This window comes from Cebus imitator, unplaced genomic scaffold, assembly GCF_001604975.1.
Source record: "Cebus imitator isolate Cc_AM_T3 unplaced genomic scaffold, Cebus_imitator-1.0 Scaffold87, whole genome shotgun sequence".
Taxonomy (NCBI): Eukaryota; Metazoa; Chordata; class Mammalia; order Primates; family Cebidae; genus Cebus; species Cebus imitator.
Genome location: NW_016107402.1, coordinates 4,062,232 through 4,086,014, shown reverse-complemented (window position 1 = coordinate 4,086,014; position 23,783 = coordinate 4,062,232). Strand labels below are relative to the sequence as shown.

At 51.0% G+C, this 23,783-nt stretch overlaps 1 protein-coding gene across 4 annotated transcripts in view; it reads left to right on the top strand.

The window, feature by feature from the left end:
- The window catches only part of CRYBG2 (crystallin beta-gamma domain containing 2), a 30,798-nt gene that overhangs the window by 5,473 nt on the left and 1,542 nt on the right, over positions 1 to 23,783 (top strand). Inside the window, exons 2-18 of one of the 4 annotated variants that reach the window (XM_037740688.1) lie at positions 2,508 to 5,148; positions 5,593 to 5,640; positions 5,726 to 5,838; positions 6,010 to 6,139; positions 8,877 to 9,016; positions 9,822 to 9,948; positions 10,213 to 10,265; positions 10,610 to 10,654; positions 10,909 to 11,035; positions 11,298 to 11,437; positions 11,530 to 11,656; positions 11,860 to 11,892; positions 12,015 to 12,127; positions 15,322 to 15,451; positions 17,847 to 17,986; positions 18,378 to 18,501; positions 22,216 to 22,374. In XM_037740688.1, the coding sequence (XP_037596616.1) occupies positions 2,508 to 5,148; positions 5,593 to 5,640; positions 5,726 to 5,838; positions 6,010 to 6,139; positions 8,877 to 9,016; positions 9,822 to 9,948; positions 10,213 to 10,265; positions 10,610 to 10,654; positions 10,909 to 11,035; positions 11,298 to 11,437; positions 11,530 to 11,656; positions 11,860 to 11,892; positions 12,015 to 12,127; positions 15,322 to 15,451; positions 17,847 to 17,986; positions 18,378 to 18,501; positions 22,216 to 22,374 (4,390 nt within the window). Of the gene's footprint in view, positions 1 to 2,507; positions 5,149 to 5,592; positions 5,641 to 5,725; positions 5,839 to 6,009; positions 6,140 to 8,876; positions 9,017 to 9,821; positions 9,949 to 10,212; positions 10,266 to 10,609; positions 10,747 to 10,908; positions 11,036 to 11,297; positions 11,438 to 11,529; positions 11,657 to 11,859; positions 11,893 to 12,014; positions 12,128 to 15,321; positions 15,452 to 17,846; positions 17,987 to 18,377; positions 18,502 to 22,215; positions 22,375 to 23,783 lie in introns of all 4 variants that reach the window. The other 3 variants (XM_017534667.2, XM_037740689.1, XM_037740687.1) reach the window with 3 other exon arrangements.

Here is a 23,783-nt window from a genome sequence, read left to right as displayed (position 1 = left end):
TGTTTGTGATGGTGTTTCTTTTTGTTTTTGAGACAGAGTCTCCCTCTGTCACCCAGAATAGAGTGCAATAACACAGTCTCAGCTCACTGCAACCTCCACCTCCCGGGTTCAAGTGATTCTCCTGCCTCAGCCTCCCAAGTAGCTGGAATTATAGGTGCCTGCCACCATGACTAGCTAATATTTTTATTTTCAGTAGAGACTGGGTTTCACCATGTTGCCCAGACTGGTCTCGAACTCTTGACTCCAGGTGATTGGTCTGCCTCATACTGCCAAAGTGCTGGCATTACAGGTGTGAGTCGCTGTGCCTGGCTTTATTTTTTTTATTAAAAATTTTTGCCGGGCATGGTGGCCTATGCCTATACTCCCAGCTACTCAGGAGGCTGAGGCTGGAGGATTGCTTGAGTCCAGGAGTTCTGGGCTGTAGTGTGCTATGCCAATCAGGTGTCCGCACAAGTTCAGCATCAGTATGGTGACCTCCTGGGAGCGGGGAACCACCCGGTTGCCTAAGGAGTGGTGAACCAGCCCAGGTCGGAAATGGAGCAGGTCAAAACTCCTGCGCTGATCAATAGTGGGATCCCGCCTGTGAATAGCCACTGCACTCCAGCCTGGGCAACATAGCCAGACCCCGTCTCTATAACAAAACAAAACAAAAAACCAAAAACAAACAAAAAAACTTTTTTTAGGCTGGGCATGGTGGCTCACGCCTGTAATCCCAGCATTTTGGGAGGCTGAGGCAGGCAGATCACTTGAGGTCAGGAGTTTGAGACCAGCCTGGGCAACATGGTGAAACTCTGTCTCTACTAAAAATACAAAAATTAGCCGGGCATAGTGGCACATGCCTGTAATCCCAGCTACTCGGGAGGCTGAGGCAGGAGAATCACTTGAGCCCAGGAGCTTGAGGCTGCAGTGAGCTACTATCATGCCACTGCACTCCAGCCTGGGCGACAGAGCAAGACTCCACCTCAAAAAAATAACTTTTTTTTAGAGACAGGGTCTCTCTGTCACTCAGGTTGGAGTGCAGTGACATGATCATAGTTAATTGCAGCCTGGGCTCAAGTGATCCTCCTGCCTCAGCCTCCAGAGTAGCTAGGACTACAGGCATACACCACCATGCCGGCTAATTCTTTTAATATTTTGTAGAGACTTGTAGAGTCCTGTTATGTCACCTAGGCTAGTCTAGAACTGCTGGCCTTAAGCGATCTTCCCTCCTCTGCCTCCCAAAGTGCTGGGATTAGAGGTGTGAGCCACTATACCCACTCTGAGAGGCTCCATTTTGACCTACACCTGCACACAGACCTGCCCCTGTGCTCTGGAGATCATCACCATGTGCTCATGCCAGTACACACGTGTGCACGCTGTAACATTTGGTCACAAATCTCCAAGATGACAGCAGAAAGTTTATAAGCCAGTATTTTAGGTTATAAAGCAAGTATTTTGAGTGTGGTGGCATGTGCCTGTAGTCCCAACTACTTGGGGAGTTAAGGCAGAAGGATCATTTGAGCTCAGGGATTCAAGCCTGCAGTGAGCAGATTATGCTACTGCACTCCAGCCTTGGCAACAGAGCAAGACCCAGACTCATAAAATAAAACAGAATAGAGGGGACAGGTAGAGAGTGAAAAAATAAAATAAAATAAAATAAAATATAATAAAAAGATAAAAATTTAGGCTTCACACAGTAGTGGCTTACACCTGTAATCCCAACATTTTGGGAGGCCAAGGTGGGAGGATCACTTCAACTCAGGAGTTCAACACCAGCCTGGGCAACATAGTAAGATCTCATCTCTAATAAAAATAAAAAATAAAAACTAGCCGGGTGTGGTCTCGTGTGCTTGTAATCCCAGCTACTTGGGAGGCTGAGGCAGGAGGATCACTTGAGCCCAGGAGTTCAAGGCTGCAGTGAGCTACGATCATGCCACTGCACTCTAGCCTGGATAACAGAGCCAGACCCTGTCTCAAAAAAAAAAAAAAAAGGAAGGGTGAGGTTTCATTGTTTCTCTTACTGGACTCTGGCAAGACTCCAGTGGCTGAGGATCCTGCTGCTTGAAGGGGAGAAATGGCCAGCTAGTGAGCAACAAGGAACCCAGCTCTACTTGAGGCCAAAGCCCATCTTTCCTGAACAGAGTTAGAACAATGCTTGCCCAGTTTTCTCCTTTCTAGTTTTTGGCTCCCGGGGGATTAGACCTAGGGCTCCGTGGGCAGAGTCCCAGCCTCCTCATAGACCTGTGGGTCCGCTGCATCTTCCCTTCTGCCTTCTTTCTTTTCTCTCCTTCTGGGCTCAGGCCTCAGCGTCACCTTTGAAGGGCCCTGTCCTAGGAGAACTCCTGGAAGTCAGGGAGAGGGATGGATGAGACTACCATGCCCATTTCACAGATGAGAAAGCGGTGACCCAAAAGGCCAAGCAACCTGTCTGAAGTTACCTGGCCTGACTGGGGTAGGGGTGGTTATTCTGCACTTTGAGAAGCTACTCTCCCCACACTCTGACCCTCATCTCTCTTCTTCCTCTGCAGGGAGCTAGACCACAGTGGGACAAGGACACCTCCAGACGGGTTACCAGGGCCCCACATGGAGGAGGCAGGTGCACCCACGGCCCGGGCCAAGGCCCGAGTGGTAAGTGCCACATTGACATGGCGGCAGCGGCCCCCTGCCCAGGAAGAGATCAAACACCATTTTCACAAGGTGTCCCTCGTGTCAGTGGCCCAGACAGAAGCCTCCCAGAAGGAGTTTGGCCACTGTGGAGGGGAAGTCAATGGCTTTGCTACACAGGAAGAAGAGACTGTGAATTACCAGGGCCCTTGGGATACAGCTGACTCTAAGAACTTCCAGAGCCACGGGCCCATCTTTTCCAAGAAGTACACACCGCCTCCCAAGGAGAAAAGGCCTGAGAGGAGGCTGAAGGAAGCTGTGGATCAGACTGATGGCAGCCCCCAAGCTCCCAGGACTGAGTCCCCACGTGTGGGAGCTATGGCCAGGACTGAGCTTTTGGTTCCTCTGCCTGGGCCCCGAGAGCCAAGTCCCCACCCAAGTGTGGGTCTCACCTGTGGGAGCTCCCGGAGCCTCGAGGAACACCGCGTGACGCGCACTGTACGGACCACCACGGTGGTGGGAGGTCATGTGGACCGGCGGGTGAGCAGCTCCGTGACTGTGAAGCCAGTGTTCTCAGGCGAGGCCCTGCCACGAGGCCGTCAGGTCACCCGCGTGGTGCAGCCAGTGGTGCTGGGCTCCCCGCCAGGCTCGCCCAGGCACAGCCAGGCTGTGAAACTGCTAAGTAGACTTGTGCCTGCTGAGCACAGCCCCCCTGCCAGCCACCTGCCCAGGCCCACGGCTGACATGCCAAGGAGCCCAGGTCTGGGTGCCACAGTGGGGGCAGCCTTGAGGCAGCTGCCTGAGACTGGGACAGCAGAGCTTAAAGACAGCTCTGCCCTGGCTCCTACAGGCATCCCAGCCAGTGCTCACCTGCCTAAGAATCAGGATGTCCCTGAAGCCTGTCCAGACCAAGACCAGGGCAGAGCCCCAGATGCCAGGGCCTGTGAGCCCCCGCGGGTGGCAGGAGCCCCCAGCTCCACTGAGCTTCCTCTCCAGACTTCTCAGGGTCAAGCATCAGTCCAATCCTTTCCCAGACTCCAGACCCATGTCCCCTCTCCGGGCCTAGCTCACCCCACAGAGCAGCCTGTGGTGCCCTCTCACCCCAGGGCCCAGCTCAGTCCCCATGTTCTGCCCCCTATAAAAAGGGAAGGGCTCTTGGACCTCCCTGCTGCCACTGTCCTGCCCATGGTGAGGAGCGAGCATGTGACAGTCCCTGGACAACACCTTGCTCCATCCTCTACAAGAAGGAAGGCTGTCCCCAGTCCAGGAGGTCTTTCTCCTCCATCGTCCCCAAGGAATAAGTTTGTTCAGGACTCTGATAATGTTCCTGTCTTCCCCTTTACCCAGAAGGAGATGGTGTGGGGCCCTGGTGCTCCAGCTGCCTCGTCCCCCAGCCGGAAAGAGGCAGTGAAGGACCCCGGTGCTCCTGCTGCCTCGTCCCCCACCTGTAAAGAGGTCGTGCAGGACCCCGGTGCTCCTGCTGCCTCATCCCCCACCCGGAAGGGGGGCCCAGGTGCTCCTGCTGCCTTGTCTCCCAAGTCAACTGAGGTTGTCCAAGGCCCAGAAGACAGCCCTAACATCCAAAAACAGGCTGTTCAGGGTATTGCAGGCAACCTTGCCACTCCCCTCACCAAGGAAGAGACTATTCAAGGTCCAGCTGCTCCTGTCACCCCACTCTCCAAACAGGATAAGGAGGTCCAGGACTCTGAAGGGAGCCCCATCTCATCTCTCACTCAGAAAGACGCTGTGCAGGACCCTGCTGTTCCCCCTGCCCCATCTTCCTCAGTGGACAAGGTGTCCCCCAGCCCAGGAGGCACCCCTGTCCCAGCGCCAATAGAACCAGAGGCCAGCACGGAGTCCCAGCTTGTCTCTGACCCCACCGAGGGCAAGATGTGCCCAGAGACATCGAGGGAGGAGGATGAGGTGGCCCTGACTGCTGACCTGGAGATTTTCCTGGATACCCTGCGGAGCATGGAACCCCCTGAGATCCTCCGCACTCACCGGCTGCCAAGAGCCCCCCGCTCCTCCCGCCTGGCCATGTATGCCACACTGCCTGCCATTGAGGAGGACCAGCCAGGGCCGTGGGTGCTGGGCCCCAGCCCCCAGGAGGTACCTTCACTGGAAGAGAAGGAGGAGGAGGAGGAGGAGGAACCAGAGAACCCCTATCTGAGTGACGACGAGAAGCTCCAGCTCAGGCAAGAGAAAGCTGGGCCCAGCCCCTCCCAGGACCTCCACCCTGCCAGGCCCACCCAGGTCTCCTGCTCTCCTCTGGAGATGATGAAGAAGCATGTTGCAGGAACCAAGAGCCCCCACTCAGAGCTAGGGTTGGAATTGCAGGGAGGAAGCAGGCCCACTTCCCGTCTCGGAGGCAGCCTTCTCTTCGGCAGTCTGGTGTCTGCCACTAAGGAAACCTCCACCCTGGAGCCGCTGGGTACAAAACTATCTGCTCTGCCACCCCATGGGGCACCAGGACTCAGGAAGGTGCCAGGACAGCTGCCCCTGCTCTGCAGCGAAAGACCGTCCCCAACGGAGAAGCTTGCCTGTGCCTTGCCCCTGGAGGGGTGGGTGAGTGAGGCCTTGGGTGGGCAAGAGAGGTGCTTGGCCTCATCCGGGTCACGGCTTGGGTGCTGTGAGGAGAGTGGTGCTGGGAGTCAGAGTCTGAGGGCAGAGGCTTCTGTCTAAAGTTTCGTTCAGTTGACCTGTGCAAGCCACGTCTCTCTGGGCCTCAGTCTCCCTATCCGTACTGTGGGCGGTTTGTACTGTGGATTCCAAAGGGCTTGGGGGCTCCAAGATTCTGGGAGCTGAGGAATAGGGGTGATGGGCACTGAGCTCCTGGGACAGGGTGATGAGGCCCCTGAGGGTTGGGAGAAAGTGTGGCATCCTCTATGCACCAGCTCCTTGCGGGTGGAGGTCAATAGGGAGGATGTGGGATCCTTGGAATGGAAGGTTGTGGGGAGGCAGAAAAGAGGTGATCTCATAGCTCTTCTTCATCACTCCCCTCCGTTTCAGAGCCCAGCCTTAAAGACCCAGGGCAAGCTGAACACCAGGCCTGGAAAGGTAGGGTTGTGGAGGCAAGCGGGTGGGGGCAGCAGGAGGCAGGGTTCTGGGGTCGGGGCCTGAGGACCCTTCTGTGCTTTCTCAGGTTATCTTCTTCTCAGAGTCTGGCTGCCAAGGCATTAGCAGGGAGGTCTGGGGAGACATTGCTGATGCCTCAGGCTGGGCCCCCGTAGCCTCCATAAGGGTAGTTCGAGGCTGGTGAGTGGAGAGTGCCCAGCAGGGCACCTGGCTGTGAACTTGGGGCTGGAGGGGGGGAAAAGGGGAGTGAGAAGTGGATCAGGCCAGACTGGCAGAAACCCTATCAGCTACCCAGTGGCCCTGGGCACATCCTCCTCCCCATCTGTGACTCTATAATCTCTGTGCCCACAGCTGGGTACTGTATGAAGAGCCAGAGTTCCTGGGTCAGAAGCTGGTCCTGCCTGAAGGAGACATGGAACTCAGAGCCCCAAGGACAAAGTGGAGTCCCCAAGGCATCGGCTCCCTAAGGAGGGTTATCTGGGTGAGTGAGTTGGAGGTGGGAGACAGCCTTGAATGCCTAAAGTTGAAATTCCTGACGCCGGGCGTGGTGGCTCACATCAGTAATCCCAGCACTTTGGGAAGCCAAGGCAGGTGGATCACCTGAGATCAGGAGTTTGAGACCAGCCTGGCCAACATGGTGAAATCCAGTCTCTACTAAAAATAAAAAGCAATTAGCTGGATGTGATAGCGTGCACCTGTAATCCCAGCTTCTTGGGAGGCCAAGGCAGGAAAATTACTTGAACCCAGGAGGCGGAGGTTGCAGTGAGCTAGATTGCACCATTGCATTCCAGCCTGGGCGACACAGTGAGACTCTGTTTCAAAAGAAATCCCTGGGAGAGATCTTATGGTGTAGTGGGCAGAGGGGCTTAATATGGACTGGCCTGTAGATTCCTGACTGTGGAGCTGACTCGGGAAGAAAGAGATTCTGGGGAGTGGGCAGCCTGGCTTGAGAAGTCAGGGCCCAGGCAGAGGCCAACCTCAGCTTGGGAAAGCAGCCTGAGGACATTTGAGTGGATGCTCAAGCAGGAAGAGGTGAGCGCAGCAGAGATGAGGTAGGAGTGGATGTGGGGGTTGCCTGCCCCCCAGGGGTCAGCTTGCAGGCCCCAGTCAGACCCAAGGCGCCAGGCATGTTTGCTCATTCATTTGCTCACAGATGCTCACTCATATCTCCTATATGCCAGGCACTGGGGCCAGGCACTGGGCAGTGGAGGGAGATCTGCTCTCTGCCCTGCAGGACTTACAGTCAAGCTAGGCTATGAGGATTGGGTTGGGAGCAGGGACGCCATATAACCAGACTGGGGATTTATAAACATCCCACTGGCTGCCAGGTAGAGAAAAGACTAGGGATCCTGCAGGCAGGGAGATCAGGAAGGGCTGTGATTTCCAGCCAAGGGGCACCTCTGATTTTTGAGGGAGGGCTGTGCGGTTTGAAAAGTTAACATTATAATTTCAAAGGCCAGGCGCAGTGGCTCATGCCTATAATCCCAGCACTTTGAGGAGGCCGAGGTGGGGGAGATCACCTGAGGTCAGGAGTTCGAGACCAGCCTGGCCAACATGGCAAAACCCCATCTCTACTAAAAATACAAAAATTAGCCAGGCATGGTGGTGGGCATCTGTAACCCCAGCTACTCGGGAGCCTGATTGGAAAATCACTTGAACCCAGGAAGTGGAGGTTGCAGAGAGCCAAGATTGCACTATTGCACTCCAGCCTGGATGGCAAGAGTGAAACTCCGTCTCAAAAAAAAAAAATTATAATTTCATGTTTGTAAAGTGAAAACATTGTTTTTACAGCACAGTAATAAACTGCCGAAATTAAGCTTAACAAGACCATCCTGACTACTAGGGTGACCCAAAAGGAAGAGCAAGGACTGTAAAAGCAGTGTCTATCAGACATTGTGGTTCTGTTTGTTTGTTTGATTTTTGTTTTAATGAAGAAATGAATAACTGAGTCCAGAACTGTTGCAATCTTCCTGGTAGGAGATGACGAGAGCTCAGTAGCCTTAACTAGGGCAGTGGCCCAGGAGGAGGATATAGGAGTTTTCAAAGCTTCTCCGGAGGCTGGGCGCAGTGGCTGACGCCTGGAATCTCAGCACTTTGGGAAACCTAGGTGGGTGGATTATCTGAGGTCGAGAGTTTGAGACCAACCTGGCCAACATGATGAAACCCTGTCTCTACTAAAAAAAATACAAAAAATAGCCATGTTTGGTGGTGTGTGCCTGTAATCCCAGCTCGGGAGGCAGAGGCAGGAAAATTGCTTGAACCTGGGAGGTGGAGGTTTCAGTGAGCCGAGATCACGTCACTGCACTCCAACCTGGGCAAAAAAGTGAAACTCCGTCTCAAAAACAAAACAAAGCCTCTTTAAAAACACACAAATGTTTGTGGACAATTAATTGTGAACTTCTGACAATAAATTCATCTTCATATGGGAGGTAACAACTGCAAGAGAAAAGCAAAGGCTTTGAAGTCAGATGTTTCTGGATTCATTTGAGTCATTCAGCATTGATTGGGCACCTGTTATATGCCAAGTACATGGGAGGTGCTGGGTTGCAACAGTGAACAAAAACTATACTGCTCTGTTACTTGCAAGCTGTGTGAGCTTGGGCATGTTGCTTAACTTCATTGAGCCTCACTTTCCTTGTCTGTGACTGGATGAATAACGCCCACTGGGAGGACTAAATAATATGGGATAGGACATGACCTTAGCACAGTGCATTGAATGCAGTAGATGCTTCATACATATTTGATGAATAAGTGAGTGAATGAAAATGGCCCTGGTGGGGAAGAAACACTCAGGATACAAAGAGGATCTGCTGCTTCCTAGGATGAGGTGCAGGCAAAGCCAGTCTGGACAGAGGCCGGAATCTATCTAAAGGAGGGGTCAAAGTTGGAACTCAGGAAGTGGCAGTCCATCTTGGCCATCCTCCCACCAGGTTGGAAGTCAGGCTACCCATAGGCAAGGCTATGGGCCTGGCACTTTGAAGGTTCTCTCGGGAACTTTGGTCCGAGGTCCCAAAGGTCCAGCAAGGGACCAGCACGGGCTTTGGTCTCAGGCTTGGCTGGCTGCAAAGACCACCTTAGTCACGTTCCTGGTTTCTGGGGAAATAGCCACACAGGTTTTCCCAGAGCCATCTGGAGCCCTGGCTAAATGGACTTGGGGAAGCAGGGTGGCGTCCAAGGGGGGCTGTTTATATGTTTTTCATTTCCCCCTCCTTCCACAGGACTACAGCGCCCCGGAGATCAGCCTCTTCTCTGAGGAGGGCCTCAAAGGGGAGCAAGTAAAGCTAACAGAGGCCTTGAATAACTCCCAGGGCCTGGAGAAGCCCCTGCAGGTGGCATCTGCTACTGTCTCTGCAGGACTGTGAGTCTGGTCTATTCTAGAATCCGCTCATTTGACATTCACTGTGCTGGGTGCTGGGGACACAGAGGTGACAGGACACAGTTTCTGCCTTCAGGAGTGCAGAGTCCACTGGTGGGGACAGGCAAGTAAGCAGACTATAGCAATTCAGATTTATGGGGTGAGGAAGCACAGAAAAACACCACACCATGAGAGGCAGAGTGTGGAAGTCAGAGAAGCCTTCCTGGAGGAGGAGACACTATGGCCAGGATTAGTTGGCCAGGAATCTAAGCTCCATGAGGGCAGAGATTTTGTATGTTTGTTCACTACTGTATCCCTGATGCCTGCAGCAGAGTCTGGCACAGGGCAGATGCTTCTAAACATTTATTAATTGAATGAATAAGGAAGAGTATATCTGGCAGAGGGAATAGCACATACGAAGGCCCAGAGAGGAGAGAGCTAAGCTTCAAATTTTCAGTTTAGTCAGTGTAAGCAACAAGTGGGGAGAATTGAAGCCCAGAGGGAAGGAGGAGGCCAGATTGCAGAGCCTCTTTGCATAGCTGGGCTTTATTGTGAGGCTAACAGGGAACTACTGGGGTTGTTAAAGCAGTTTTCCATGCATGCTAGAGAAAAATGCTGTAGCTGCTGTGTGAAATGAGAGAAGGCAAGGCCAGAGGAAGGGAGACCAATGTAGCTACTGCAAGAGATTTTAGCGGATTAATGGGAGCCTCCCCTGAAAAATTCCTTTTCCCCGCTAAACCTTCCCTCCCAGCCACCACTTTGTGTCCCTTGGAGTCTGGGGTACAGCAGCTTCTCTGCCTTCCCCCAGGTGGCTACTATACCCCAAACCATTCTTTGAAGACACTCCCTACATCCTGGAACCTGGAGAGTACCCCACATCGGAGGCCTGGGGCACATCAGACCCCAGCGTGGGCTCCCTGAAGCCCATGACATTGGTAAAGAACAGGGCACATTGACAGGCCAGGAGGTCTAGGCTCTGCCCCCTGGTCCCAAGTAGCATGGTCCTGCAGTCTGTGGGAAGGGAGGGGGATGAAGTGTAAAATGGCACCCCTTGGGAGATCGCTTCCTGGGAGCTTCCATTGGGAATGGGAGTGGGAGAATTAACCTAAGAGGTGGGGAAAGAGGGAAGACATGGGGTTGGGGTTCTCAGGATCAGGAAAATCCTAGATCCCCAGCCCCATCTGTCTTTCCCATCTCTGCTCTGTCTCCTCTGCAGGGCTGCCCAAGTGTGGAGAAGCCAGGGGAACCCAGGGTAAGAGTCCGGGTTTCAGAGTCAAAGAGGGCCTTTGGTGGTGGGGTGCAGGTGTGTGGTCATCGTAGCCTGGACAGGAAATCCAGAGAGGAGGGTACTGGAGGCCAAAATCTGGATTTGGGGGGATGGCACCTGATGGGCTCAGTGGGAGCTGGATTTTGATGTGTAAGAAAGTCAGAGGTCAGAGTAGAGCCAGGAATTGGGTAAGGGAATGGAGCTCAGTGAGGAGGTGGGAAGACTGGGGTGTGCCACCTTGGGCTGATGTGGGCAGAGCATTCTTGGGCTGGCTGGGTGTGTTTGGGTCCAGATGACTCCCCACCATCTTGACACCCCCTTGCCCCCAGGCTGTGGTGTATGAGGCCCCAGGCTTTCAGGGCCGCAGCTGGGAGGTGAGCCGAGACATCTACAACCTTCAGCAGCCAGAGGACAGCCAGAGCCCCCACCTGGCCTCTGTGGGGTCCCTGAGAGTTCTTGGTGGCTGGTGAGAATTCAGGACCCTTCCTTATATTTCATCACCTTCACTAGCTTTTACCCTTGGGAGTGGGGAGTGTCCTGGGCTGCCTGGGGGGTGGAGAGAGTTGTCTCACCCATCCATGGGCCTCCTATTACTGAACCTGCCTGTCCCTCCTCCTGCTTTTCCCAGCTGGGTAGGCTATGAGAAGGAGGGCTTCCGGGGCCACCAGTATCTGCTGGAGGAGGGGGAATACCCTGACTGGTCACACTGGGGAGGCTATGACGAGCTGCTGACCTCCCTCCGGGTCATCCGCACGGTAAGCAAAGGCAATTGGCTCATTCCTCTGCCTCTGGCCACAGCCAGACCTCCCCTAGTACAATTTGTGGAGGGAAGAATTTATACCCCCCCTCCGTGTTTTCCCTGGAAGTGTTCCCTGAGGTCTAGCCGCTCTCCCTCCTGCAGCTCTTCTCCAGGCCGTACTGACAGCCTCACCCGAGTGGGCAGTGACCCTGGGGCCTGGGCACCCTGAGGGGCTTTGGTTTGTGGGCAGGAGAAAACTGACTGTCCCTGGGGCCCAGGACTTCGGGGACCCGGCCATCGTGCTATTTGAGGCCATGGACTTTGAGGGGCACAGCGTGGAGGTGAGCAAGGCATTGCCGGACGTGGAGCTGGTGCAACACGGCCCCAGCACACAGGCCATACACGTGCTCAGCGGCGTGTAAGTGACCCCGGAAGCGGGGCGGGCCGGGGACGGTTCCAGGAGAGGGGCCGGCTCTGTGCCTGCTGACCCGCGCCCCACTCTTCCTGCAGGTGGGTGGCCTACCAGGAGGTGGGCTTCTCCGGGGAACAGTACGTGCTGGAGAAGGGCGTGTACCGTAACTGCGAGGACTGGGGCGCAGGTAACAGCACCCTCGCGTCGCTGCAGCCGGTCCTACAGGTGAGTGCCAGCCGCGGGGGGCGGGGCCTCAGGGGGCGGGGCCTGGAGTTCGGGGATGGGGCGGGGCTGGAGGGCCTGTCTGGGCGGGGCTTTGGGGGGCGGGGCCGAGGGCGCAGCCGCGGGGTGGGCAGTACAGAAACCTAGAGGAGCGGAGGCTAGGGCCCGGCAGCCTCCCTGAGTCTCGATTCGGTCCCACCTTTCAGGTCGGGGAGCACGATCTGCACTTCGTCTCAAAGGTAAGGCGGGGATTCTGCAGGGAGCCGTTGAGCGCACGCCTCTCCCCTCGTTTCAAACCTCTCCCCTCCCACTGTTCTGGGCCCCACTCCATCGCCCTCCTTTCTCGCCTCTCTGTCTCTAGATTCAGCTTTTCTCCCTCCCCGACTTTCTGGGTGACCACTTCTCCTTCGAAGATGACCAGGCCACTCTGCCCGCGTCCTTCCGACCTCAGTCCTGCCGGGTCCACGGCGGCAGGTGAGGACATGGAGGAGTGGAGAGGTGGAGGGGTGAGGGAGCAGGGAGCAGAGGCAGGGCTGCATGAGGAGGGTCTTTCAAATAATTTCCTTCCACTGGCTACCTTGGAATGAGCTATTCTGTCTTGTGCCTTTCAGTTTTAAAACAAACAAAATAAAATAAGGTTTTAATGGAAAACGTAAAACTGTAGATTGTGTAATGTAAAGATGTATCTTGTTTCCTGTATCCGTCTGCTCTTGTAAATTTTCAGTGGAGTATTTTTTTTTTCCAGTGGAGTATTTTAAATCCCTGACCCAACATAAAATTTCATGAGTAAACACTTTAACGTGTATCTCTAATATGAAAGGACTTTTTTCCCTAGCCACGAGTCATTATCACATATAATGACATTAATAACAATTTGTTCATATTACCCAATACCCAGTTAATGTTCAGATTTCTCCCTTTGTCTCAAAAATGCCTTTGTGAAATTAGCTTGTTTTTCTCAGCATCCAAATAAGGTCCTTGAGCCAGGTTTTGTCATGTTGGCCAGGCAGATCTTAAACTCCTGGGCTGAAGCTATCTGCCACCTCGGCCTTCCAAAGTGCTAGGATTATGAGCCACCATGCCCGGCCGACCCCAGTAGTTTTAATAACTTTCTTGGTATAATAAGATGTTCCAGGATCATTTGTACATTTTTTTGCTCCAAACCTAGAATTGGCTGTTTCCCAAGGCTGGTTCCTTTTAATGGCAAATTATATTTAGAGACCAAAATCTGCACGCTAGGTGTTTCAAAGTTATAATGCTAATATCGTGACTAATAGTTAAAAAACACTGAATGCTGTTGGGTTCTTTCTTTTTTTTTTTTTTTTGAGATAGNTTGAGATAGAGTCTTGCACTGTTGCTGCCCCAGGGTGGAGTGCAGCAGCGCAGTCTCGGCTCACTGCAACCTCCACTTCCCAGGTTCAAGGGATTCTCCTGCCTCAGCCTCTTGAGTAGCTGGGATTACAGGCGCATGCCACCATGCCCAGCTAATTTTTGTATTTTTTAGTAGAGACAGGGTTTCACCATGTTGGTCAGGCTGGTCTCAAACTCCTAACCCTGTGATCCATCCACCTCAGCCTCCCAAATCCTGGGATTATAGGTGTGAGCGACCACACCTGGCCTCTTGTGGTTCTTTTTGTCCTCAGGATATTCACCTACATCCTATCAGTTATGTATAGTTCAAAATACTGTGTTTTAAAGACATTAGAAATAATACTTTGTGTGTGTGGTTATGTCACCAACCTAATATACAATTAGCTTCATTTATTTAATTTAATTTATTTTCAGGTTTTAGGATACTTTTCATTTTTATCTATTTCTGGATTTGCTTTTGTTTTTGTTTGAGACAGGGTCTCATTTTCTCATTCAGGCTGGAGTGCAGTGGTGTGAACACAGCTCACTGCAGTCTTGACCTCCTGGGCTCAAGGGATTCTCCTGCTTCAGCCTTCTGAGGAGCTGGGACCATAGGTGCACGCCACCATGCTCAGCTAATTTTTTAACTTTTTTGTAGAGATGGGGGTCTCACTTTGTTACTTAGGTTGGTCTCAAACTTCTGGGCTCAAGTAATCCTCCCTTTCTGTGTTCTCCCAAAGTGCTGGGATTACGGGTGTGAATTACTGCACCTAGCCCTATTTCTGCTTTCCTATGAATAATTATCATGAAGCTGGGCAGCTCATGCCTGTAATCCCAGCACTTTGGGAGGCTGAGGCAGGAGCCCAGGAGTTTAAGACCCATCTGGTCTTTGAACCAGCTATTGCCTGTCTTCAGAAAAAAAATTTTAATTAGGTGGGTGTGGTGTCATGCACCTATAGTATACCTACTCAGGAGGCTGAGAAGAGAGGATTGCTTGAGCCTAGAAGTTGGATGCTGCAGTGAGGTATGATCAAACCACTGTACTCTAGCCTGGGCAGCAGAGTGAGATCTTATCTCTAAAATCATAATAATAATTATTACATGAAATATTTACGTGGTTCCTGCCTTAGCTAAGGCTGCTATCACAAAATACCAAAGTCTGTGTTGTTTAAATAAGAGAAATTTATTCTCTCACATTTCTGGAAACTAGGAAGTCCAAGATCAAGGTGCTGGCCACTTCACTTCCCCAGTGAGAGCTTTCTTCCTGGCTTGCAGAAGGCCACCTTCTCACCATGTTCTCATATAGTGAAGAGAGAGAGTGTGAGCTCCTGTCTGTTCCTCTTCTTTTAAGGACACTAATCCCATCATGGGGTCTCACCCTCATGACCTCCTCTAAACCGAATTATCTCCTAAAGGCTCCACCTCTGAAGATCATTACATTGAGAGTTAGGGCTTTAGCATGTGCTTTTGGAGGGACACAGACATTCAGCCTGTAACAGTCCCAAAAACAATAGCTTTCATCTCTGTCCCTGCCACCTTTTCCCCTCTCACCCCCTATAAGAAATCATTTTTTTTAGTGTTTGGTGTATTCATCCACTGACTTTTGTTGCTGTTAATATATAAGCAAATATACACTCATAAATTTAGCTATAGAAACCAAATATTTATATTTTGTTTCCCTTCTCCATTTTCTTAGGCAAAAGGAAGCATACTATACCCAGGTTAATATAATAAAAAAATACCAAATCGTACACTTTAAAAGTATGAATTTTATGGCATGTGAATTATATCTCAATTTTTTAAAGGAAGTATGCTATAAACACTGTTATGCACCTGCTTTTTTTATTTAACTCTTCGGAGATCACTTTATACCTTATTAAGAGCTTCTTTTCATTCCTCTTAACTGCTGCATTATACTCCACTTTTTCTTATTCAGCCAATCCCCTATTGATGGACATTTGGGCTGCTTCCCCTCTTTGCTATTGCAGAAGTGCCATAATGAGTAGCCTCCTGCATGTGTTATTTCATGTTTTCAAAGGATGTCCTTGGGACGGATTCCTCCATATGAGATTGCTGAGTAATTACCCATGGAGTTTTGCTTAATATTGCCAAATTCCCCTCCATAGGGGCAGGATGATTTCATTCAGTCTTTTCTTAAGTCTGACTTCATTCCCTGTTGTTGTAGTGCTTGTTCATCCTTGACCTCCCTGGGACAGGGGATCACGATCAAGTCTGAATTCCCTCTTCTGTGTCTCGGGAACCTGGGCAGGCCAGGGACAGGTAGGCTCAGATGCCCTCCATTTCTTCCCCTTCCCCAGCTGGATCCTGTTTGATGAGAAGAACTTCGAGGGTGACCAGCATATTCTCTCTGAGGGCGAGTTCCCCACTCTCACCGCCATGGGCTGCCTAGCCTCCACGGTCCTGGGCTCTCTCCAGAAGGTATCTCTGGTGAGTTTCCATGACCAGTTCCAGGCAACCCTGGAAGCAGAAGTTGCTGCTGGGGGAGTTCTGGACACAGAACCTGTGTGCTGGTGCAGGGGTTGATGCCAGTCTTTTTAGAACCGCCCCAGGCCCCTTGACTCTGGGGCTGTAAAGCCAGTTTAGTTCCCTAGCTCTTCATTGAACACCCACTGAGACAGGACCTGGGGACTCAGAAAGAAATCGGACACAGCCCTGCCTGTAAGGATGGTCATAGACATAAAGATTACATTCAGAGCGGTGCATCCAGATACAGAAGTGGTGCGGGGTTGGAGGGACCAACACTCAGGCTGGCCTGGGGCAGGGGCCAGTGCTGCCAAGGTGATGTTCCATGCAGGGAGTAGTGACAGCATCAGCTAGAAAGACGGCCTTGCCTGCTGCAGACCGATGGGAAGGGGCAAGGCAGTGGAGTTGCTGCTACAGTGACCCGGAATTGTGATATGCTCCACCTAGGAAGAGATGGATGGAAGTGATGGGGGCCACAATAAGAGGCTAGCATCTGTAGGACTTGGTGACTGACTGTGTGGCCAGTGGGGACAGTACCCAGTCAGAAGAGCTGATACCTAGTGAGTGCATAGCATGTGCCAGGTGGTATTTAAAAGGCTTCCCACCAACCAGGCATGGTGGCTCCTGCCTGTAATCCCAGCATTTTGAGAGGCTGAGGTGGGCAGATCACCTTAGGTAAGCAGAGTTTGAGACCAGCCTGGCCAACATGGTGAAACCCATCTCTACTAAAAATAAGAAAATTAGCCAGATGTGGTAGTGCATGTCTGTAATCCCAGCACTTTGAGAGGCCGAGATGGGTGGATCACCTGAGGTGAGGAGTTGGAGACCATCCTGGCTAATGGGGTGAAATCCTGTCTCTACTAAAAATACAAAAATTAGCTGGGCATGGTGGCACGTGTCTGTAATTCCAGCTACTTTGGAGGCTGAGACAGGAGATTCATTTGAACCCAGGAGGGAGAGGTTGCAGTGAGCTGAGACAGTGCCACTGTACTTCAGCCTGGGTAACAGAGGAAGACTCCATCTCAAAAAAAAAAAAAAAAAAAAGGCTTGCCGTGTATATTAAGGCCTTTTAATCTTCTCTACAACCCTGAGAGGAGTGTTACCATTATTATCTCCCTTTTCCGTATGTGGAAACTGAGGCACAGGCTCCGGGTTACATACTTGGTAACAGGCAAGGCCAGGCTCTCCCCCAGGCAGCCAGTTCTGGGGTCCAAGTCCCTTGCAATGACACACTGGGCTCTGAAGACAGATAAACCTGGTGCTGAAGCCCAGTTTTCGGGCCCTGAGCAAGCAATTTACCCTCTCCAGCCTGTTTCCTACCTATTAAGTGGGGATAATAATAGCTTCTACCTTAAAGGGTAGTTGAAGAGTTATAATGAAATCAGATAAAGCACTTACCTTAATATGGCCCATAGTAAACCCTGATGAATGCGAGCTGCCATTATCGTCAGTGTTGTTATTGTTGTTATTCTTATCATGAAAAGAATGAAGCCAGGTATGGTGGCTCATACCCATAATTTCAGCACTTTGGGAGGCCTAGGAGGGTGGATCATGAGGTCAGGGGTTCGAGACCAGCCTGGCCAACATGGTGAAACCCCGTCTCTCCTAAAAATACAAAAATTAGCTGGGCGTAGTGGCATGTTCCTGTAATTCCAGCTACTCAGGAGGCTGAAGCAGGAGAATTGCTTGAACTTGGAAAGCGGAGGTTACAGTGAGCCAAGATCACACCACTGCACTCCAGCCTGGGTGACAGAGTGAGACTCATCTCAAAAAAATTAAATAAATAAATTTCAGCACTTTAGGAGGCTAAGCCAGGAGGATCACTTGAGCCTAGGAGTTTGAGACTGCCTGGGCAACATGGCGAGAGACCCTGTCTCTACAAAAAATTAGCTGGGCATGGTGGCATGTGCCTGTAGTCCCAGCTACTCAGGAGGCTGAGGTGGGAGGATCGATTGAGCCCAGGAAGTCGAGGCTACGGTGAGCCATGATCACACCACTGCATTCCAGCCTGGGCAACAGAGAAAGACCCTATCTCAAAAAAAAAAAAAAAAGAAAAAAAAATTTAGAATAAACCCCAGGTTTCCAGCCTGGCTCAGAGTGCCAGGTTAGTTCTCAGAAGTGCCATTTACTGGAGAGGTGGTTTGAGAGGGAAACTGGGGGCCCAGCCTGGAGCTTGCTGCCCCTGAGAATCAGGAGCACCAGCTGGCAGCCTCCAGGAGTCAGTGGCCCTGCAGGACTGAACTCAGGAGGGAAGAAGGCCTGATGTACAGACCTGGAAGTCAGGGCGTCTGGGACTGTGGGGCTATGTCTGGGACTTGGGCTCTCCTGCCCTCACCGTCCTCCTTCCCCCGGGCCCCAGCACTTTTCAGAGCCTTCCATTTTCCTGTATGGACTTGAGTGCTTTGAGGGGAAGGAGATCGAGCTCAGCAGGGAGGTGCGGAGCCTGCAAGCCGAGGGCTTCAACAACCACGTGCTGTCCGTGCGGATCAATGGGGGCGTGTGAGTGCTGAGGGGAGGCACTGGTGTGGGGCTGCTGGTGGGGATGAGTCATGGCAAGATGGAGATCCCGGGGGTCTCTGGCCTCTTCCCCCTCCCTACTTCTGCCCCACACCCTCCAAGCCAGGAAGAAGGGAGAATTACAGACTGAGAAGGGTCACTGGCTCTCAGGGCTTGGATCCCAGCTTTGTGGGCTTTTCAGGATCCTACTTTACCCTGCAAACCCCAAATCTACTCCCCGGCCTCCCTCTCCCCCATGGGAACCCTATTCCAGGCAGAGGAATCCCGGCATGAGAGAAGAGGAGGTGGAGAACATTCTAACATCTGTGTCTCCTCTTCCACCTGTCTGTGTGTCTGTGCACTTCTCTGTGTCCCTGACACCTGCTGGGCCCAGTTGGGTGCTGTGTGAACACAGTGACTTTCGGGGTCGCCAGTGGCTGGTGGGAAGCTGCGAGATCACCAACTGGCTGACCTACAGCGGCACCCAGAGGGTGGGTTCACTCTACCCCATCAAGCAGGTGGGTAGCGTGGCTGGAGCTGAGCATGTCTGGGGCTGAGCGTGTCTGGGCAGGCCTGTCTGAATGAGTGTCTGGCTGTGTGCTTCCCAAACACAGAATTTATGTACTTTTGTCACAATTTTGCCACATCGTCATTCCTTTTGAGCCATTGTCTACTTAATATTTTTATCTAGATTAACTCTCTTTTTAAAAGGCTTTTAATTAATTTCTATCTATCAAAAAAAGCTTCTTTTTTTTTTTGAGATGCCTCCCAGGTTCAAGCGATTCTCCTACGTCAGCCTCCCAAGTAGCTGGGATTACAAGCATGGGCCACCACATCTGGTTTTTTTTTTTTTTTTTTTGAGATGGAGTCTCTGTCGCCCAGACTGGAATGTACTGGCATGATCTCAGCTTACTGCAAACTCTGCCTCCCGGTTTGAAGTGAGTCTCCTGCCTCAGCCTCCTCAGTAGCTGGGATGACAGGTATACACCACCACGCCCAGCTTTTTGTATTTTTAGTAGAGACGGGGTTTCACCGTGTTGGCCAGGCTGGTCTCAAACTCCTGACATGGTGATCCGCCTGCCTCTGCCTCCCAAAGTGCTGGAATTACAGGTGTGAGCCACCAAACCCGGTTTTTTTTTTTTTGAGCCAGTCTTGCACTATCACCTGGGCTGGAGTGCAATGGCATGATTTTGGCTCACTGCAACCTCTGCCTCCCGGGTTTAAGCAATTCTCCTGCCTCAGCCTCCTGACCAGCTGGGATTACAGGTGCATGCCACCACGCCTGGCTAATTTTTTGTATTTTCAGTAGAGACAGGGTTTCACCAAGTTGGCCAGGCTAGTCTCAGACTCCTGACCTAATGATCCGCCTGCCTCAGCCTCCCAAAGTGCTGGGATTACAGGTGTGAACCACTGTCCTCTGCTAATTTTTGTATTTTTAGTAGAAATGGGGTTTCACCATGTTGACCAGGCTGCTCTTGAACTCCTGACCTCACGTGATCCACCTGCCTTGGCCTCCCAAAGTGTTGGGATTACAGGTGTGAGCCACCATGCCCAGCCCCAGCCCATTTTTTATTTAGCTTTCTGACTCTGTGCTTGTACCTTCAACATTTTCATAATGATTTTTAGCTCCTGGATATGGAAAGCAGGCTTGATCCTGTCACAAATACATTTAACACACATGGAACCACCATAGGCCCTCCTGACATGCTTCCTGTTTTGGACAATCTCATTAGAACGTTATTAGACCTCACAACATGAACCTCTCGAATTTGGCTTGGGCACATACCACATGCAGATTTTGGTGCCTTCCCAACTTTGTTGGTATAAAGGTCAACAATTCTAGGCTGGGCATGGTGGCTCACACCTGTAATCTCAGCACTTTGGGAGGCCGAGGCGGGTGGATCACCTGAGGTTGGGAGTTCAAGACCAGCCTGACCAACATGGAGAAACCCCCATCTCTACTAAAAATACAAAATTAGCTAGGCGTGGTGGCACATGCCTGTAATCCCAGCTACTCAGGAGGCTGAGGCAGGAGAATGGCTTGAACCGGGGAGGCGGAGGTTGTGGTGACTCAAGATCATGCCATTGCACCCTAGCCTGGGCAACAAGAGCAAAACTCCATCTAAAAAAAAATTATATTACCAGGAGCTCAGGATAGCCTAGTTTTGTTAGAGTCTGTATTGTAGGAAAGTCTATGACAATATGTCAAATGCTAGAACATTCTGATGCCTCTAGACAACATCCCCAGAAGAGGAAAAATTTAAAAATTCACTTTTTTTTTTTTTACTTTATCCTTGTCTTAAGGAGTAATATCGATAAATTTATGAGTTTGATGTGTATATATGATTTTTTTCTTAATAGATGTAATAAATACATTACCATTAATTTTTCAAAAAAAAAGTTTATAGGCTGGGTGCAGTGGCTCACACCTGTAATTTCATCACTTTGGGAGGCCAAGGAGGGAGGGTTGCTTGAGCCTAGGAGTTCAAGACCAGCCTGGGCAACATGGCAAGACCCCATCTCTACAAAAAATACAAAAGAAGTGAGCTAGATTTTATGGCCTGTGCTATAGTCCCAGCTACTTGGGAGACTGAGGTGGTTGGATCACCTGAGCCCAGGAGTTAGAGGCTGCAGTGAGCCATGATCACTCCACTGGCACTCCATGTTCAGTGACAGAGCGAGACCCTGTCTCAAAACAAAAAAAAAGTTTATCTACATAGGACTGAAATGATCTCACGGACCATGCACAGGTAGTAAGCATACCTCTCTTGGGGAAGCACTGCCTGCACATGTGTACTGTATGTCCGTGCCTGCATGTCTGAACATCAATATTGTTAGTGCACATGTGCATATATGTGGGAAGGCCATAGGCTCTGTGCGTATGTGTGTGCACATGCATGTTCCCATTTGGGGGTATTTCTGTGCCCATCGTGTTGTGTACATGCATCTGTGTGTTCTGGTGATGACGTGTGTGTGTGTGTGTGTGTGTGTGTGTGTGTGTGTGTATCTGTGGGAGTGCATTTATTTATTATTTATTTATTTTATTTTTGAGACTGAATCCCGCTCTGTCACCCAGGCTGTAGTGCAGTGGTGTGATCTTGGCTCACTCTAACCTTCATCTCCCGGGTTCAAGCGATTCGCCTGCCTCTTAGCCTCTTGAGTAGCTGGGATTACAGGCGTGCGCCACCACGCCCGGCTAATTTTTTTGTATTTTTGGTAGAAATGGGTTTTTCCATGTTGGCCAAGCTTGTCTCAAACTCCTGACCTCAGGTGATCCACTCCCCTTGGCCTCCTAAAGTGCTGGGATTATAGGCGTGAGCCTCTGCACCTGGCCAGGAGTGCATTTATGACTGCGCATACTTGTACTTGTGACACCACTGACAGTGTGTTTATCTTTGTATAAGGATATTTGTGTAGTCTCTGTATTCACTCATAACATCATTGCTGGGAGAGAGCTTAGAGATTATCTCCACCCCTCACATTTTACAGATGGGGAAATAAAGGCCCAGAGAAATGGACACGGATTTGCTCTGCAATCTTGGGCAAGTACTGTGCCGCCTTAGACCTTCATTTCCTCATCTTTAAAAGGAGGATAACATGTGTCATGGGTCTGTTTTGAGGATTGAAGATAAAAAACTCTTAGAACAGTGCTTGAGTGAGTCAGCTCTCAACAAATGTTAGCTGTGATTATTGTTATTACTGTCGCCACCATCTAAGAACAGCCAATATGGCAGTCTGACAGTCCAGTGTCCACCTCATCAGGAACCCTCTTCAACACAGGTGTGTGTGCACATCTGTATTCCCACACACATCCATCCTTGTAGCAAACAGAAGTGCCTGGTACGGAGTAGACTGCATGGATCTTTGGTTAGGACATGTGAGTTGGATGGCTGCATGTATACATGTGTTTGTGTCTTCTGTGAACTTCTGTGTCACCATGTGGACCAGAGGTGTATCTGTCAGTTTGTCCCTCTGCACACATCTGTGGGTATCTCTATGACCATGAAACTGTGTGTGTGTGTGTGTGTGTGTGTGTGTGTGTGTGTGTGTGTGTGTGTGTGAGATGCATGTACTCTCTATGTGTATGTAAAGAACGGGTGACTTACAGAGTCAAGGAAAGTTTGGGGACAGGAAGGAGGGCTTGGGAGCTTGACACTGGAGAGTTGAGGGTATTGGGGGCTCAGGTTATCCCATCCAGGCACTCCTGACTCTCAACCTTTTTCTGCCACCAGCGCCGGGTTTATTTTCGACTCTGGAATGCAGCATTGGGGGGATACCTGGCAGTGCCGGATCACGTGGAGGACATGAAGGCAGGCCGTGTGGTGGTCTCCGATCCCCGAGCTGGAGGCAGCTGCATCTGGTACTATGAGGATGGGCTGCTGAAGAATCAGGTACTGATACAGGGACACCCAGGCCCTAGGCATTCACAGGTCCACTTTGGGGAGTCCTAGCACAATCAGCAACACAGAGGGATGTACACAGAAGCCAGGACCTTGGGGAGTGGGAGAATTCAGACTCTGTACCCCTGGGCAAGTCATGCTTTTCTCTGGGCCTCAGTCTGTAAAACAGGAGCAATGAAATGGGTGCTTCTAAGGGACTTCCCAGTTCTGATACCGACGACAGAACTTGAGTCCTATTAATAATGGTAGATTTGGCCAGGCATGGTGGCTCATGCCTATAATCCCAACACTTTGGAAGGCTGAGGCAGAAGGATTGCTTGAGGACAGGAGTTTGAGGCCAGCCTCAACATAGTGAGACCTTGTCTCCACAAAACATAAACAAGCTGGGTGTGGTGGCTCATGCCTGTAATCTCAGCACTTTGGGAGGCCAAGGTGGGCGGATCACCTGAGGTTGGGAGTTCAAGACCAGCCTGACCAACATGGAGAAACCCTGTCTCTAATAAAAATATAAAAGTAGCCAGTCACGGTGGTGCATGCCTGTAATCCCAACTACTCGGGAGGCTGAGGCAGGAGAATCGCTTGTACCTGGAAGGTGGAGGTTACAGTGAGCTGAGATTGCACCATTGTACTCCAGCCTGGGCAACAAAAGCAAAACTCCGTCTCCAAAACACACACACACACACAAACAAACAAACAAAAAATTAACTGGGCATGGTGGTGCATGCTTGTAGTCCCAGGTACTCGAGTGGCTAAGGTAGGAGGCTTGAGCCCAGGAGTTCAAGGCTGCAGTGAGCCAGGGTTGCACCATTGCACTCCAGCCTTGGTGACAGCATAAGACCTGGTCTCTAAAAAAAATTAAAATAAACGAAAAGGTAGATTTACCCCACACACATTTCTTGAGCACTTACTATGTGCCAGGCTCTGTTCTAGATGCTGGGGATACAGCAGTGATAGACAGAAAAGATGCCTGTCGTCCCGAAGCTTATATCCTAAGGGGGAGAGATAGACAGAACTAACTTAAATGAGCAGAATATCTTTGTGTCTTAGATGATGAAACTTCAATAGAGGAAGATAAATCATAAAATAGGCGAGGCACGGCGGCTCACGCCTGTAATCCCAGCACTTTTCGAGGTTGAGTGAGGCAGGAGGATCTCTTGAACTCAGGAGTTCAAGACCAGCCTGGGCAGCATAATGAGACACCATCTCTACAAAAAAATTTAAAAACTAGCCTGACATGGTGGCATGTACCTGTAGTCCCAGCTACTCAGGAGGCTGAGGTGGGAGGAGTGCTTGAGCCCAGGAGATGGAGGCTGCAGTAAGCTGTGATCACATCACTGCACACCAGCCTGAGCAATAAAGGGAGACTCTGTCTCAAAAAAAATCATATTCCAAATTCAGTG